This window comes from Tribolium castaneum, chromosome 4 (assembly GCF_031307605.1).
Source record: "Tribolium castaneum strain GA2 chromosome 4, icTriCast1.1, whole genome shotgun sequence".
NCBI lineage: Eukaryota > Metazoa > Arthropoda > Insecta > Coleoptera > Tenebrionidae > Tribolium > Tribolium castaneum.
In genome coordinates, this window is record NC_087397.1 from 21,362,239 (window position 1) to 21,376,358 (window position 14,120).

General features: G+C 28.4%; 1 protein-coding gene and 1 long non-coding RNA gene across 2 annotated transcripts; one reads left to right on the forward strand and one right to left on the reverse strand.

Annotated features, from left to right (window-relative positions):
- The first annotated feature begins 1,480 nt into the window (after window positions 1-1,480).
- LOC135265923 (uncharacterized) lies at window positions 1,481-2,132 on the forward strand. Its single transcript, XR_010333798.1, has 2 exons — window positions 1,481-1,603; window positions 1,660-2,132. It is a non-coding gene; the product is annotated as an uncharacterized LOC135265923 (long non-coding RNA).
- A 2,406-nt stretch (window positions 2,133-4,538) lies between these two features.
- LOC103314710 (cell adhesion molecule Dscam2) lies at window positions 4,539-11,854 on the reverse strand. The gene is made up of 11 exons (XM_008201394.2): window positions 11,828-11,854; window positions 11,395-11,485; window positions 10,791-11,178; window positions 9,708-10,030; window positions 8,945-9,088; window positions 8,756-8,896; window positions 8,590-8,706; window positions 8,370-8,542; window positions 5,171-5,306; window positions 5,022-5,112; window positions 4,539-4,973 (listed from the first exon to the last, which is right to left on the reverse strand). Exons 1-11 carry the CDS (start codon window positions 11,852-11,854, stop codon window positions 4,736-4,738), a joined length of 1,869 nt encoding a protein of 622 aa, XP_008199616.2. The 3' UTR covers window positions 4,539-4,735.
- Window positions 11,855-14,120: the final 2,266 nt, after the last annotated feature.

Sequence of the window (14,120 nt, forward strand, 5' to 3'; positions counted from 1 at the left end):
GAGTGCTGTAATCAGAAATACTTTATTCATAAAACGTTCTTTAATGACTATTCGATATTTGTGTAGGTATACAAAAAATTAAAATTACAACACAGTGGAAAGTCTTTCATTTAAAATATAAATTTAATGGTAATGATTGGAGTTAATTCATGAATCATTTCATCGTGTTGAGAAAAATGTATCTTATTAATGTGAGCAATTACATACAAATTGCATAGGAAATAACCACACTTTGTACTAATTTGCTTATTGTAATTGACTCGCTTGTTTTCTCTTTGTAAAGTGTATGTATTTACTCTTCGAAAACCGTTTTTTAAGCTTTTGTTGAAAAAGAGTTGTAAAAAATAATATAATAATTCTTTATTCCACCAAATTCACTTGGTTTCAAACCTAACTGGACGAGTACTCGAGTGAATTTTTCCCAGAAAATATTTTTTTATTTTTTACATCTTTTTTTTATTAATTTTTACTTTGTTGTAGCAATTTTTTGTTGTTGTGTCAAATTTTATCGACCAACTAGAAGTGGAATATATGAAACATGGTAAAAGTTGTTTGAGATAAAATGTTGCATGCCCATTTCAAGAAAACAGTAAAAGGGAATAAATTTATACAGGGTGCTCAAAAACTGGCGCACCAACTCAGTGGTACGTTATTGAGAAGCAAGTGCAGATTACGGGAAAAATGTTGAAAAAATTCCTAAAGTCATATTTTAAAAAATCTGGAGCTACAAACGCATTGTGTTAACTTCTTAGGTTTTCATTATTTTTTTATGTTTTTATGTTTCATACAAGGTAATCGTTTCGTAACAAAACGATGAATAATTATTTTTAAATTTACTATCAGATTTTAGCAGTTTTTTTAATTTAAAAAAAATAAAATTCATCCAAAAAATCACAATGTGTAGATGTGCCAACACTGTGAATTATTTCCTAGGAAACCGTTTCAAAAATAATTTATTTTTATTGTTGGTCAAATTCTATTGCGATCATGACTGTTAGACAACGTTGCCACATATCATTTATCTAAAATCCGTTATTTATCAATATCTTTAATACAAAGAATTTTTTTACTATTTTTATCATTATATGTAAGCAATTCTTTACCACACTCCATTGAGTTGGTGCGCCGATTTTTGAGCACCCGGTATTGAGGGCTTTGCTTAATTGAAGATAAAGTATAGCACTGCCATTTTCTATTTATTCGTTGCATCCGATTAACTAGGTATATTATCAAAGCCAACTGGAGTCCAAGTACCATATCCGTTCTTTAATGAAGATAAATCTCAACAATTTAAGTGTTCTAAATTTTGAGATTACAGCGATTTGGAGAAGTAAATTTTTACTGACTGTAAAAACTAATAATCACGCAGAATTCAGCGTTGGCTCTCAAATACCTACTTATATTTTCTACTAAGGATGTGCTAAGAATTTTTTCATAATTACTTGTAGTTATTAACATTAATAAGTTTGTTTTAGAAAAGCAATTACTTAAAATATTTTAGTGTTTTTAATATTGACATCACTTTTAGTTAATTAATATTTCTACGTCTAACAAGGAATTGTAGAGAAAGCTTGAAAAAATTTACATGCATTCAAAAAAAATGGTATTTAATGGATTTATTTAATTTTAAATATTTATTTTCTCTCCTGAATATTTTAGCCGCATTTTTTGTTTGTTAAGAACGCAAGGCTTAAGGTTTCTACATTTTTTCCCAAATAATTAGTGAATTGCTTGAATTTACATTAATTTAAAACGCTCAAAGCGGCCTCTTTTTCTACTCTACCCTGCTATTTTTTGGGTTCAGAAAATACTGCGATTTTGTATCTCGTTTCGCCTCCTAAGTTATAGTCCTCAGTAGTCCAGTTGTTGTAACAGTTATTAAGTTTTTTTGGTTACACAAAGTGATTCTTAAATTTGATGCCAATTGAGAAATAATACATTTTATGTTTTATTTATTCAAACTGTAGTCGTGTTACATTGTTATACAGAGTGAGGATAAGGAAATTCCTTTCTACCAGAACACACTTTCGTTTTAGATTTGGTGTGTAATGTTTTTTTTATGAGAGATTAGCAGATCCAGTCTACTTTCTGTGGTCACTTTGTCAAATAAACCAATGTTCATTTAAAAAAAACAACAATTTTTCGTATTTATTTTCCCCAACCCTCATTACCTTTCCACAAGGGACTATTAAAGCCTTCCGATAGGTGTCCATTGTTGTTGTTTCAAGATTTCTTTTTTGAAGCCTATTGTTATTTCTTGCACATTTAGATACACTACATAAAAATCTTCATTGATTCCATTCCTGTGCTTTAAATAATCCTCTTTGTGTAAAAACGATTAGTTTAACGATTTTTGTTTCTACTTACGTGGAAGTATTGCTCAAAGCAAACAATTTTGAAACAACGACTTATCGATTAAAACATTATGGTTATAGAAACTGTATTTTGTTTTTCATTATTTTATTGGTTTTTAAACCGTTCGTAGTTCAAAGTGCAACAAGGGTTTGTTACAGTGATCTCTGTAAGAATTTTCATTTTGATAATAATCCAAGGGCAGCAATATTTTTTTAACACACAGCATAGCCAGATTTAAAGGTAACACTAATTTATGTCTATATGTTTAATTGTCAATATTTTTTTCATTATACGGGTATTAAATTATTTTTTTTATTCTTTTCTCAGCAGTCATTTAAAAAAAATAAAAATGACATCACAACTCAAAAACGAATGACATTATAAATGTCACTATAATGTGAAAATGTAGCATTAAAAAAAATAAATGGACCTGTTTCAAAATTGTTTTGACTTTTGATTCACCTGTATATCAAAAGAGCAAAGTGTACAATTTCCTCCCGCTTTTCAGAAAATGATATTTTGCTCCCTAATTATTACGGGAGGTAAAATATAGAAAAATTCTCTAGGGGGGTAATTCTTATAAAGACGGGTTATCATTATTATAATAATAATAATAATAATAATAATAATAATAATAATAATTATTATTATTATTATTATTAAAAAAATATGAGATGGTGGTGGCATTCTTCGAACAAGATAAATTCAAACATTTCCAGTGTTCTAAATCGATTTATCAAGCAAGGATAAAAAACAGATCAGGTTGAATTACAAAGTGAGTCTGCTAAAAGTAAATTTTTATACGCTATGTCTAAAAAACTAAAACAAAAGTGTTGGTAATTAAATACTTAATATTTTTGGCGACAAATGTGTTTCTGCCATAATTACTTATAATTAATTAATTATCTAATATTAAGTAGCTGCGTAAAGTTATGAAGGTTTGTGCAAAAATACGGAAAAAAATTCGTTAGCCCCACAAAACTATTATGTAAATAATAAATAAAATTTAAAAAATTTTCAAATTAACGTAATTTTGGGGTTACCACTTTTTTGCTCAAAAGATCATGTTGTTACAAATGAAAAAAGTCTTATTAATGCCTACTTATAGAATTATATTATGTTTAGTTAACTAATGCTTATTAGAATAATTCTGAAATAACGATCACTGATTTCTGTGTGATATTAATTTTTGAGATGTATCTACTAGAAAATACTATTAGCAAGCTCAGCTTATAGTTTAGTTAACTTTTAATTTAACAACCAATACTGTTTAGCGTTACCAATTAATTTACTTTACTGAGGGCCGGTTTATTATAAAGCTTCATTAAATTTTAATTCGATAACAAAAGTTAACAATGCGAATCGAAAAAATAAGTTGGTTCAATTTCGTCACGTGGTCTGTTAATCAAGCATTTAATTGCGGATTAAATTAATGACGCTTCTATAAAATAGTTTCTATAAATGTTTTTTTGCTCAAAAGATCATTTTGTTGCAAATTTAGAGTACGATGTCGACGTATCGCCTGCTCTTGTAAGAGGCAATGGAAAGAAGGAAGGAAGAGAAACCTAATTCAAAAAATGCAAAAAACTTAAAAAAAAAGTTTTTTATTATTATTTTTTTAATTTTTGAAATATACATTTTTTTCGTCGGTATAAGCTCGGTTTAAAAACTTGAAACTTGGTAAATTAAGGATTAAAGTATTCTGTAATTGTTGCAGACATTGTGATTATTGAGTGCCGTTTAATCGGAAATATTTTATTTATAAAACGTTCTTTAATGACTAGTCGATATTTGTGTATACAAAAAATTAAAGCGCAATGGAAAATTTTACTTATAATTATAATTAGAGGTGAATTATATAATTAACTACAAATAGTTAAATTATATAACTATAAATTATATAGTTACATAATTATTATAACTTATATAATTATTATATAATATATAATAATTATATTTTATATATAATTATAAAAAATTATATAAATAACTACAAATATTATTTATCTATTTTTTGTAAACTTTAAAATCGAAGCTAAATTAATGCTTGGTAATTCTGTAATTTCTATTTACGAGAGCTTGAAATAAAACACCTAAAGTATTCTTGTAGTTTATTTATTTTTTCTAACTTCGATATACTTTGAAAGCGAAGGTAAACTGGTCGTAAAAAAAGTGTGTCGAAATCAAGGAATAAGACATTTATTCTTCCGGAGAATGACTGCATCTACAATAAATTCAAAGAAGAAACATTTTAATCTACATATCTTATTGTTCATTAGTGTACAAAATGCTTCCAAAATGTCACGTAAAATTCTTTTAGACTTAATAATTCTATAATTTTTGTATAAAATTTTGATTTTGAACTATTTACTACAACAGCTTAAACAGCAATCGAATAGTCCGTTATTTGATCGGATTCATTCGGTTTTGACCAAAAAGACGATTTCAAACCTAACTTTAATTTTTTGATTGTGTCGATGTCACATTCGGCTTCGCTCAGTTCTGGTCGGTCGGTTGTACTGTGCTCCAGTGATTTTTTCTCCGAAAATGTCGTCTCGGCTAACGACAGTCGTGATAGAATCTGTCTTTGGGACAAACTCCGGCTCTGGGGCGACAACCTAACAAGGAAAAAATTACAAAAGTGACAACAAAAAAATTATCTGCACCTCGAACGGTTTCTGCGCGGAAGCGACTTTTTTTCAGACATCGGGGATATGTCGGATGAAGTACTTGATTGAGTTCCATGGTGCATGATACCTACGTTTGTAGAAAAAATATTGTATGCAACTCGGCATGCTACAGTCGTTGTACTTACTTTGTTTTCGTTTAACTTCTAACTGTGTGGAAGACTCGGTTCTGTGCTCAGTGTCCGATTCACTTTCGTCGCTGTCTACCTCATTTTTTCGGTTAGAACGTCTTCTACCGTGGCCCTTGGTACCTTGAAATTTTTGCTGCATACACTGATAATGTTAGAAAACATCAAATGGCAAAACGACTGCGTAAAAATATTTTTAAATTTTTAATTTTCTAGTTTGTATACGTTTAAACATTTCCAGTATTAAAAATTGCGCGATTTTTTTAATAAGTTAATTTTTTTAAGAAACTCTCGATTTGTAAACACCTCTATTTATACAAAATTATTGTGCAGCAAATAGATCTTTTTGCAAAATAAATAAATGTTGTATTCTTGTAAAAAACAAGTAATTTGGAGTAAGTTCCATAAACTAAATACATATAATTGTGTAGATATATTTTTTGAAAAAATGCAAGCTCATCTATACAAAGTAAAAATTATAAGAAAATTGAGGCAGTGTTCATATTCGTGTAACAAAAAGCGAGTAATTTGACGTAAATTTAGTGAATAAACAACAAATGTAGACATATTTCGTGAAATAATTTAAGATAATCTAAACAAAGTAAAAATTATAAGCTAGAAAAATAAATGCTTAACAATTCCTCAAAGGATAGTTTAGAAATTTCTTGGTTTTATATTGTCACATTTTCTGTATTATCAAAGTTACCTTTCAATGTTATTTGGCAAAATACTCTTAGCACAGTATCTACAAGTACTTTTTCAAAAAATAAAACAGTTAAGTAAATAATCCGATAATTTTAATTTTTTCTAAATGGCAATGTTAAATAATAGAAATATTATTAATTAGTAAATTTAATTAAATTTGTAATTAGTTTTTGGTCAACAATTAAAATTAAAAATGTTTAAAATTTATCAAATATAAAGGACATTAGCCCGGCGCATCCACCATTTTTCACACATTTTTAAGAAAAATAAATAAACCTTGATATCCATTTATATTTATAATTAATAATTTACTATTATTACAAAGAACGAATTGTCACTGAAAACAGAGAATTTCACGAATGAATTTTTTCAAAATTTCTATTTTTGAGTTCACTACGTTTTTCTATTTTTTTTTTTTTTAATAATAATCAATTAATCATTGTATAATACTAATAGCATTTTCAAAAATATTGTTTTTAATAGTAAAATAAAACAACATAAAAATTAATAATAAAATTACGATTTAATTAAAAACAAATATTATAGACATTTTCTGTATTATCAAAGTTACCTTTCATTGTTATTTGGCAAAATACTCCTAGCACAGTATCTATAAGTATTTTTTCAAAAAATAAAACAGTTAAGTAAATAATCCAAAAAGATAATAATACTTTGAAGATATGTTCAATAAAATATTTAACTTTTCCTCTTTTGAAATCCAATTTTACTAATAAATTTTATTAAATTCTGTGTTTTCGAATTCTATAATTTTAATTTTTTCTAAATGGCAATGTTAAATAATAGAAATATTATTAATTAATACATTTAATTACATTTGTAATTGGCTTTGGTTCAACAATTAAAATTAAAAATGTTTAAAATTTATTAAACATAAAGGACATTAGCCCGGCGCATCCACCATTTTTGACACATTTTTTAAAAAATAAATAAATCTTGATATCCACTTTTATTTAAATTTTCTAGACTATAACTCAATTTTTAATCTAATGTTGTATTAAATATTTAAAATGTAATAGTTACAAAAGGATAAGAGGAAAAAATTTGAAAAGTGTTTAAAACCTTAGAGAATTAACGTAATAATATCCAGGGTAAAACTTTACAAAGTTTTCAAGCCGTAATATTTTTAGAAATCACCTATAACAATTAATTTAAATTGATTTTTTTACTCGTAATTTACAAGAGAAAAACTAGGAAAAAAAATAATTAATATCTTTGGTTGAAAAACACAAAGTAACAAAATTCTGCTGTAAAGTAGAGCAGTTATAATTTACTATTATTACAAAGAACAAATTGGCACTGAAAACAGAGAATTTCACGAATGATTTTATTCAAAATTTCTATTTCGAGTTTACTACGTTTTTCTATATTTTTTTTCGAAATAATAATCAATTAATCATTGTATAAAACTAATAGCATATTTAAAATTATAGTTTTTAATATTCAAATAAAACAACATAAAAATTAATAATAAAATCGCGATTTAATTTAAAAAAAATACAATTATGGATATTTTCTAAGAAGCAATCTTTGATGTAGGGACTGAAGAAACGTCACAATTAGTAATAGAGTTTAGTTGAACAATTAAAATAAAAAATGTCTAAAAAAAAATTTTAGAAAGCTTGCAAAATTTTGAACTTAGTATATTAGCCCGGCGCATCCACCATTTTTTCGACAAATTTTGAGAGAACTAAATAAACCTTGAAATTTTTTAATTGAATTTTCTAGGACTCTAAATCAATTTCTGGGCCAATTTTTTATAGAATTTTCAAGTTTTAATAGTTATTAAAGAATTCATAGGAGATAATAGTAAAAAGTGCTTATTAAAACATGAGAAAATTAATATTAATGACCGACAATATCCAGTCTAATGTTTTACAAAGTTTTCAAAACGTAGTATTTTTAGAAAAAATAATATAATCTACCAGTAACAATTTACCGTTAATGAATTATTTTACTCGTAAATTACGAGTACTAAAAAAAACAAGGAAAAAATTAGTAGCTTTACTATTATTACAAAGAACAAATTATCACTGAAAAGAGAAAATTTCACTATTATTTTTTTCAAAATCTCTCTTTTCGAATTCAATAGATTTTTCTGACTTTTTATAATTGGCAGTTGATCAATTATTTATTTTATTATATCAATAAAATTAAAATCAAAATTAAATAACTAAATCCTACTTGATGAAATGGACAAAGCATGGTATTGTAACTGTACGAATAATATTAAAATTATAATAAAAAATAAAAATACATAAATAAAAAAATAAATTTAAGAAAGTCACGAGTATTAGTTTAATTCATAGATCCCCACAATTTTCAAATTATTTGGATTTAATAAATAAAATTTTGATTTTTCATTAAATCTGTTTGTGTTTTCGTGTTACATATTTCAAACTTTTCTAATTGACTGTCTTCGATTTTTTTAATTTTTCTGCTAATGAAAATAGTGAATTTGTGATTTTTTACTTACAATATTATAATAGGGCGAGCTTCGCAAAACCGACGAACTTGGAGGTGGCGAAGCACAGCCCTCTGTCATGGGATGTTCATGATACATGAAACTATGCAACATTGTATTTTGTGGTAAGGTACTTGGCTCCGACAACTGAAATGTTGCATAGGGTGATATGTCCTCAGAAGTCTCTGTAATCACCTATTTGTAGAAAAAATTTGGTATGTAACCAACTAACCTGGAATTTTTTCACCAGCCGCTAGAGCTGCTTTATGTATTGTCGCGTAATATCTTTCTCTCTGAGCTTCAGCGTTGTGTTGATTATCTAGGAGTTCTTTAGCGATTTCGCTTTGTCCTTAAAATTAAATGAGACCAAAAAAAAATTAACAAAAAAATTCACTTACGATGTTTCAAACAGAGAATAGCTCCAAGAATCGAAATAATAACAGCAATTATCAAAACTAACAACGGAATTATAAACCTAATATCTGAATAAATGGACGTTTCATTGTGCCCTTGTTTCAGTAAATTAAGTGGTGGCGCACCTGAAATTTTCAACTATAACCTGATTTTTGCATAGTTTAGGTTATTACCACCGTCCTTCGTTAATGTCATAAAAACAAACTCTTCAGTTGCAAATCCTGCAATATTGTGGGCTTCCAGCTTCACCACGTATTTAGTGGCAGGAGTAAGTCCAGTGATGGAAGTCCGTTTTTGCGGTTTCAAAGCGTTTGAAACTGTGTCAATACCAAATTATTAATATTATATTAATATTATAAATTATTATAATATTATAAATATTATTAATATACAGCGTGCTCAAAAACTGGCGCACCAACTCAATGGTGTGTGGTAGAGAAGTGGTTACATATAATGGTAATAATAGTAAAAAAAATCTTTGTATTAAAGTTATTGATAAATAACTAATTTTAGGTAAATGATATGTGGCAACGTTGTCTAACAGTCATGATCGCAATTGAATTTGAGCAACAATAAAAATAAATTATTTTTGAAACGGTTTCCTAGGAAATAATTCCCAGTGTTGGCACATCTACAGATTGTGATTTTTTGGATGAATTTTAATTTTTTTAAATTAAAAAAACTGCTAAAATCTGATAGTAAATTTAAAAATAATTATTTATCGTTTTGTTACAGAACGATTACCTGGTATGAAACATAAAAATATAAAAAACAAATGAAAACTAAAAAAGTTAACACAATAAGTTTGTAGCTCCAGATTTTTTAAAATATAACTTTAGGAATTTTTTCAACATTTTTCCCGTAGTCTGCACTTGCTTCTCAATAACGTACCACTGAGTTTGTGCGCCAGTTTTTGAGCACCCTGTATAAAATTACCTAAAATCCACTGTGAACTGGAAGCCTTCCTATACTGTGGAATAAAATACAAAATGGGGCATTCATTATCAGGCCAAACGTGCAATCTTAATAAACTAATAAAAACTGAAGTCGAGTTCGGAGTAATAAAGCTGGAAGCTGGGGGAACTCCTGGTGGATGTCCTTGAGTTCTGGCTTGCAAGGAATGACTAGCTGGACTACTTCCGACGATGTTATGAGCAGTTAAATACAGATGATATGTAGTCCCGCATGAAAGACCTCGCAGTTCGTAGCTGATTGCGTGTCTAGATAAATGGACTTCGTCCAAATCTCCGTGTTCTTTCCTGTAATTACGATTTTTTGATTTATTTTTTCTTGGAATTCGAAAATTCTCAAGAAACTTCGAGAAACTGATAATTAAATTACGCCTATATTAGAAGTAATCATTAAAATATATTATTTGTTCGGCTTGTTTCATTTAAATTTGAGTTACTTACATCTTACTTTTTTAACGTAACCAACTAAATTAATGCAAAATGAGTTTCACATTGTGTGATTTTTTTAAATTCTATTTTGAATTGAATATTAATTGAATTTGAATATTAACTATTAACTTTTTGGCTTATTTTTCACATTTTTTGCGAAACAATTAGGTTTCTGTATAAAAAATACATTTAGTTTCGATTTTTAGCCAACTTTAGTGATTTTACGGTTTCTGCCTAAAAAGTGTGCTACGCCACTTGAAAAAATAAGAATTATGTAGTGTGAGAATTAATTTGGTGTTTTTTAGACTTTCCTGACAAAATCTCTCATAATAAAACTGAGTTTATTAATTAACTTTGAACCAAAACTTCTAAGATAAAAAATCATTAGACAAAAATGAGCAATTTTTTGTGTTATATATTTTTTTAGCAAAATTTAAAACTATTTTATATAAAAAAAAATTAATTTTAAAATTTAGGTACCCGGTGTTCTTATGCTTTGAGTTAATTATTATTTGTTCTTTTTCTGTTGGTCTATTGAGGGTCACAACCCTTTAACAAAAAATGACCAAGCCAATTTTTTACAAAAAATGCCGTAAAAAAATTGAGGACTAAACTCTACCTATAATTGAGCGTAAAGCCACTGACTGGAGCCCCTCCATCATTTCCAATTTTCCATTTCAGAAGAATACTGCTGCTGGTAGCATTCGAAACGTACAAAAGTGGGGCACTGGGTGGAACTTGAACAACAAAGTGGTATGTGATTTTATCAGAGCCTTGGTTGTTGTCCACTTGGCACGTGTAGTTGCCAGAATCAATCAGTTGTAAATTGGCAAGGATTAATTCTCCAGTGTCCAGGAGTTGCTGGTTAGCGTTGGCACCCCCTTTCAGAATTTTCTCACCACGGAGCCACTCACGTTTAGGGTTGCCAACTGATTCACATTGGAAAGACACCGAAGTTTTGTAGGGGCGTATTACTGTGCCCCCGAACGAAATGATTCGGGCAGGGACTGTAAAAAAATTAAGTAAAATAATAATGATAATGATAATGATAATGATAAAATGATAGTGATAATGACAATGATAATGATAATGATAATGATAATGATAATGATAATGATAATGATAATGATAATGATAATGATAATGATAATGATAATGATAATGATAATGATAATGATAATGATAATGATAATGATAATGATAATGATAATGATAATAATTACCTCTTGATGTTGCCACTTGCGACACGACTTTCGAACTTTGCCCTTCGCCAATTCTAATTAATATGTAACGTCCTTCAAGATTTTCCACCTCCTAAAAACTATGAAAATTTTGGCCAATTTTTAATACATCTAACATCATGTAACAGGTCAAACAATACCTAATCGACCTCACCTATAAGTTAAAGTCAAGATTTATTCACGTCGTAAATTCAGTATAAAAAATTTGGTAAAATGAAACAACACTAGTTACAATACCTACTTTAGCAAAGACACGATTTCACAGCACAATTTTCATCAAAAACGAATTATTTTCATAATTGATGTTATTTGTCGCGCCGGATGTGCAGAAAGTCGGGATTGAAGACAAATTCGGGTCATTGGTGACGTTACTTTCATGTTCATGATCATGACACTACCGAACTGGAGTGGATACCGGTGCTGAGAGTTTAGGCACAGCCATAATTTTATAGGCAGAATTTGAACCTCCTGCTCCTCCAAGAAAGCTTATTGCTAATGGACAATTAACAAGCAGAAATAAATTCCCACACATGGTAATTTTTTTCAACAATTCTCAATATACCTACATGGTCGCTAAAAAGTATAGATACAGTTAAATATTATAAAAACTATTGACCAAACCTTATTTGAAATTTGGTATACAACGTGTCTCAGCTAAGACTTTCGAGCTTACTATCTCCATTATTTGTCAACGGATTATCATGAAATTTAGAATGTACATATTTTAGGAGGTGGTTTTTCAATTAGGGGCCAAAAATTAACATCAAGTTAAAAAATGAAATTTTAAAACACATTTCTTTTATTTAAAATTAAGCTAAATTACCGTTGGATCATTAAACCCCGAAAAATAAATGGCCACACAAAAAATTTACCAAATCGCTCGGCTGATCTAAGAAAAAAATTAAATTTTGTTGTTAAAAACTTAATCCAAATTTTGATAGTAATTTGGGCAGTCACCTTTTGAAACAATTGATGAAGCATTTTTATGTGGCATTTTGTGTATCACTGAAAAAAACTGTCAAAAGTGTGCGCGTTGTCAGAAAAGTAAAATTGTTTTCATTTGGTGAAATTACTTTAAAAGCCAACAACAGTGGCTGAAATTTCTGTGTTACTAAAAAAGGAATCAAAATTCGCCTATGGAAAGTATCGTTGGACTTTTTGTGAAATGCTATTTATGAAATTTAAAGTTCAAAGAATTGTCAATAATTTGAAGACATAGGAAGCGTACCTGAACTAAATCGAGTGAGGACAAAACACGTCACTGGAAACGAAGCAATAGTTGGGGCTGTAATTCAAGCGTTTGAAGAGAATCCAATCAGCAGTGTATGAAACATTTCCAAAGTCCTGAATGTTCAAGTGTCTAGAATTTTTCAGTTGTTGTTCAGTCTTTTAGTCCTTTTTGAAAGAATTAAAGCATTCAGTACCAAAAGTAAGTCAAAAATATTGTTTTTTAACTTTGTATGGGTTAGAGTTCCTTTATTGGGAGAGTTGGGACAATGAACGTCAAACCGAGCCAATTTTGTATTATGTGGATAAGGAATATATTTCTATTCTTTTTTAATAAAATTTTTGTTAGCAACTTATGTCAGAGGTTCATGTCGAAAATAATTTCAAGGTTATAATTTTTGTCAAATGAATAAAATGACATAATTTTACGTCAAATTTAACCAGGGACGTAGGAATTGTAGGAATTTTGAGATTACTATTTAAAACAAGAAAATAATTGAATACCTACAAATATTAATGTTCACATCTCTGAAATTTGTCGATATTTATTTTAATATTAAATACATAACATAAAACATACTTCAATGCTAAAAATGCCTTTCTTCCACAATTTTAAGTTAAGCATCTCGTTCCAAAAATTGGTCATCAAGAACCCATCATATTTTCCGTCGTCTTTTTAAATTTCACAAAAAAATTATATTGAAGGTCTTCTCGTGTGAAAAACGTAACAAAATCGTGAATTCCAATTACTTTATAATATGAAACAGAATCTAAAGTTCACGTAGATGCTAAAGGCGGCCAAGCAGCGACAGGTTCAACTTTCCTAAAAATTAGACTCAATTTGGGTTCAAGTACCTAGGTATTTTGTAAACGCATAGACAAATTTCTAAAATCTCATAGATTTTGTACATAACATTGTTTAGACAATCCACTTTTCCAAATGCTTGTTAATAATAAATATAAAACTTGGCACGAAAGGTTGAATTTCTCTCTCTTTCGTCGATGATTACCATTTCTTAAAGTTAAGGGAAAAATGTTTATGATGAAGAGTTTAGACGTAAAATTCTTGTACTTACAAAAAAATGTCTTTTAAAATTTGGAGTTCATATCAAGAAAAACAGTGAATTGACGACGACTGCTAGTCTAAATAATTTCAAAACGCAGTTGGTCGACGAAAAAGGGAAACATTTTTTGCCAAATTTATTTGACTTGATTTGACTTTTCGCCAAATTTGAAGTGAAACACCACTGATTTCTATCCCAATTTGTTTTTTTACACATTTCGAAAATTGACATTCAGTGTCCCAACTCTCTCAATATTCGGAAATAAAATTAACTAGACGCCCTCTGGTAATGACTTTTGAACTATGTCGAAAACAGTAAAGAAATTTTTGTAATGCCACATTTAACTGACATTTAATGAATTGTTCAACAATTTTGCGTGTATAGTGTTAATTACTTACAATAGAAAGAATTACTTTA